The 4,053-nt window shown below is 31.5% G+C and overlaps 1 protein-coding gene across 1 annotated transcript in view; it reads right to left on the minus strand.

The window, feature by feature from the left end:
- ATAD2B (ATPase family AAA domain containing 2B) overlaps positions 1-4,053 on the minus strand; it is a 262,920-nt gene that overhangs the window by 69,025 nt on the left and 189,842 nt on the right. The window contains exon 19 of the mRNA XM_007939264.2: positions 2,229-2,414. Within this exon, the coding sequence (XP_007937455.1) occupies positions 2,229-2,414 (186 nt within the window). The remainder of the gene's footprint in view (positions 1-2,228; positions 2,415-4,053) is intronic.

Genomic DNA, 4,053 nt, shown 5'->3' on the forward strand with positions numbered 1-4,053 from the left:
AAGGGCTGCTTATGCACAGGGAGACAGCTCAGGAGGCAAGAGTATATGGAGGGATGGACACAGGGAAGAGGTAACTATGGGGAGTAAGCGGAGCTGTTGCATTGTGGTAAACTGTGGTCAATGTCATGAGACAAAGTATATGCTAACCGCTGTATGGAAAGTAAATTTGCTCTGTAAACCTTCACCCAAATCAGAATTAAAAAAAAAAAAAGAAAAGAAACCCAGATATGTAATTATAAAAGAAAAAAAAAAAAATCATAGTAACTAGCCATTTATTTCTTTTAAAATCACTGAGTTTTGTGCTACCGACTATTTCCTTCCATGGATCCTATAATGAATGCCTCGCTAACTTGGCCTATAATTGTCTATGCTATTCATTAACTGGTGTAATATTTATCAATATGTTCTCAACATCGTTCATTGCTATCTCAAGTTTGTGACCTAAATAAAGCAAGCATTCTAATGGCAAAGCTAAAATTATAATGTAAGGCTTGGTAGTGGAAAAGAACAGTTACTATAAAACATGTTATATAAATCAGTACTTTGAGATAATTCCTACAATCTTCACCTCATGGATGAGAATACTTATCATCTCTTTAGTAGCTACTTGGTTAATAAGGGCAAGAGTACAGGAAACAATTGGGAAAAAATGCTGAATTTTCAGGATTCAATGATAGTAAGTTTCAAGTGTTTTAGCTATAAGTAAGGGTACTGGTTAACAAATAAAGAATACACTAATCAATAGGCTTTTTTAATCCATTAAATATGACAACATAGCAACACTGAAAATGTGTAAGATGGAATATTGACTTTAAAAAAATAAAGCAACAGTAAAATTATATACGTACATGGACAACAGAAGTAGGAAAAGTAAAAATTGCTGTGTCAAGAACAATGGGAAATAAGACTGTTTTATTTGCAAATTTCCAGCAAGAGAAAGGAGAAAATTCACATAATTATATACTGCCAACTAAAACCCTTAATTATTCCAAGTTCTCTTTATCACTTCTTTTTCTTTCTATAAAAGGTAATAAAACTAGTTTACAGTGAGGATCTAATTCAAAACGTGGCTCCTACATTGTTGATTCTTCTAAATCAATTTCAACAGCATTCCTACTTTATAAGACTAATAAAATACCAAACATTTTATAGCTCTATGGTTTCCAAAAATAAATTCATATATATTATTGTCTTATACCAACAATGCTGTCTGTCATTATCCACATTTTATAGATGAGGAAACTGAGGTTCAGATATATATCCAAGATCAAAAGACTAGTAAAATAGAGTACACCTTGGTTTTTCTGAATCTCACTACTGTGTTCTACTAAACTCTATTGCCATTTATGATCATAAACATTTTGATTGACTATTTTCATATAGCATTAGATCCTGAATAATCGAACTAATTACTATACATTTAATATACTTTGTTATAACAGCAGTAAATTATACAAATCCATTCTAGCAAGACAGCAAAGACTAACACAACAAAAGAACACAGTAAAACAAATACCTTAATCATAAAATTCTAAATGATCAGGATTTCTATCACAACATTTAAAGCATGCAAATCTTTTATATGAATATCATTCCTACTGTGTCTCCTGGGTAAAATATTTCTAAACATTTCTAAAAGAGATTATTTCAAGACTTCGTAAAATCAGAGTGTTAAAATTAATTTTTTAAAATAAATTTCATTCATATGATGTGATCTACTAATTTTTCTTCATCAACTATGATTTTATCTTCAGTTCTAATAAATTAAATATGAATTGTACTTGAACTCAAAAGCTAAATTTTATATTGGAAAAATAAGCATATTAGTAATAATATTCAACTTAAATAGATGTTACCAACTAAAGAACTGAAAGATCAAATCCTACCAAATAATCTAAAGGATGACAAGGATGAAGAGGATAATGGTATTGATGATGACATAGTTAAGTTATTCTTCAAAGTTACTATATGTCAGGTGCTGCACTAAGCATGGATTATCTTAACCTTCACAGCGACACTGAGGAAGATATTACCATTCTACCAAACAAGAAACAAATCAGGAATGTTAAGTTACTTATCTAAGTCATATAGCTAATAACTGGAAGAACCAGAACATGAATTTCATAGTATTGATTTTATAGTAACTGCTATGTCTAATTTATAGTCATGTATTTTTAATATATTTTAAATTTATTTATTTAAAAGATAAATATTTAATTACTTCTTACCTCTTCAGGTAGTTCACTGTACATGCTTTCAGAGGTAGACAATAAAAATATAGGTGAAAATGACGGTATATCTTGTAGCAATGTCAGAAAAGTTGCTCTCACAGTTTCGCTGACAGCTTCCCACCAATCACCAATATGAGGCATGTAAACGATACTAGGTACAGTTCTTCGAGCTTCACGAAAAATCTAATTGAGGAAAAAACGGGCATTAAAATTGATATTATTCTAAAGTATATCCAATTCTAAAGTATATCCAGCAGCCTCCAAATACATGAAATGTGTCACGACTCTTAGTGTTATTAGCTTCAGCCCATATATTTAAGTTATTTAAGATACGATGCACAACTCTTACATACAGCTTCTATCTACCTTTGCCCCATCCCCAAAAAACTTTTTTTAAGTATTGTTTTTGCCATTTTATTATTTCTATTCAGAATATATTTAAACTATAAAGGTATTAAATTGTTCCACTTATTATGTAGAGATAATAAAACAAGATACCACTATAAAGTATTATGCAAAAAATAAAAATGCACCTACAAGTCACCCATGAAAAAGAAGTATTAGTAAGTTTTACACAAAGAAAAAACGCAACATTTTAACCAAGATGCACCATCCTAGAACTTAGAACTGAGCCACTTGTTTATCCCCCTCATCATCTTACTTTAGTCTTCCATAAAACAGTCACAATTTACCTTTACTACTCTGAAAGAGCAATAAATAAATAAACACAGAGCCCTGAGACACTTCCATTGGCAGAAAATACAAAATGAAGTTCTTCCTCAGGTGTTAAAAAGTGTCATAACCATAGCTTCAGTCTCGGCCAACACATGCCAATAAGGACAAGGCTGGCTATTAGTAAGTTGCAAAGCAGAACTACTGTCAAGTATAAGTCAACAGTTCAATAATCTACCAATAAATTCTCAAATGTTAATATGACATCTTTTCAATATTTTTTAATAAGCTTAAGAATGAGTGTACAAATCTGTTTCTTCAATCTAATTTAAGAATTCTATTCCTCAAATTCTCTAATTGGCTTTTCTTATTTTAAACTAACACATTACATTTAAAACACCTGTTGCCATCGAGTCAATTCCAACTCACAGAGACCCTATGTAATATGTAAAGGAGCCCTGGTGGAGAAACAGTTAAGTGCACAGTTGCTAACCAAACATTTGGGCAGTCCTAACCAACCCAGCACCTCCACAGGATAAAGATCTGGTGACCTGCCTAAAGATCATAGCCTAGAAAAGCCTAGGGCAGTTTTGCTCTCTCACATATGTCACTCTGAGTCAGAATTAACTCTACAACACCTAACAATAACATGTAATATGTAAGACACAGAAATATGAATTTAAGATTAACAATGATTAAGATTACTAGATACATTCCTAAGAATCAAAAGAATTTTCTTTAATGGCTAAACTTACCACTTGCATGAATATTTACAGTATCACATTTTATACAGCTTTAAACCTCCTGTATAAAATAAAATATATTAGCAGTTCAATTAAAAAAACAAATGAAAGCTGTTCAAATAAAATTTTTCCCCAAAATTGGAAAAGCTGATATTATAACTTACATCCAAAGTAGTATTTGTCCCTTCCTTTCCTTTAATATTTGCATATCCACCAATCCAGAACAGTTATACAATATACTCCTTCAGGACTCAAATTTTGGCCTGTTCTGCAAACATGCACCCTCCTATTCTGTGTCTTGAAAATCTAAGGACTGTTTCCTCAAAACCTCTTATAGAAGATCCATAAGGGAAAAACAAGCATGAACACTGGCAAAGGGCAGAACCACACAAGAGCACAAAGGCAAG

This window comes from Orycteropus afer, unplaced genomic scaffold, assembly GCF_000298275.1.
Source record: "Orycteropus afer afer isolate SDZICR_OR568_19922 unplaced genomic scaffold, OryAfe1.0 scaffold00058, whole genome shotgun sequence".
Classification (NCBI taxonomy): Eukaryota; Metazoa; Chordata; class Mammalia; order Tubulidentata; family Orycteropodidae; genus Orycteropus; species Orycteropus afer.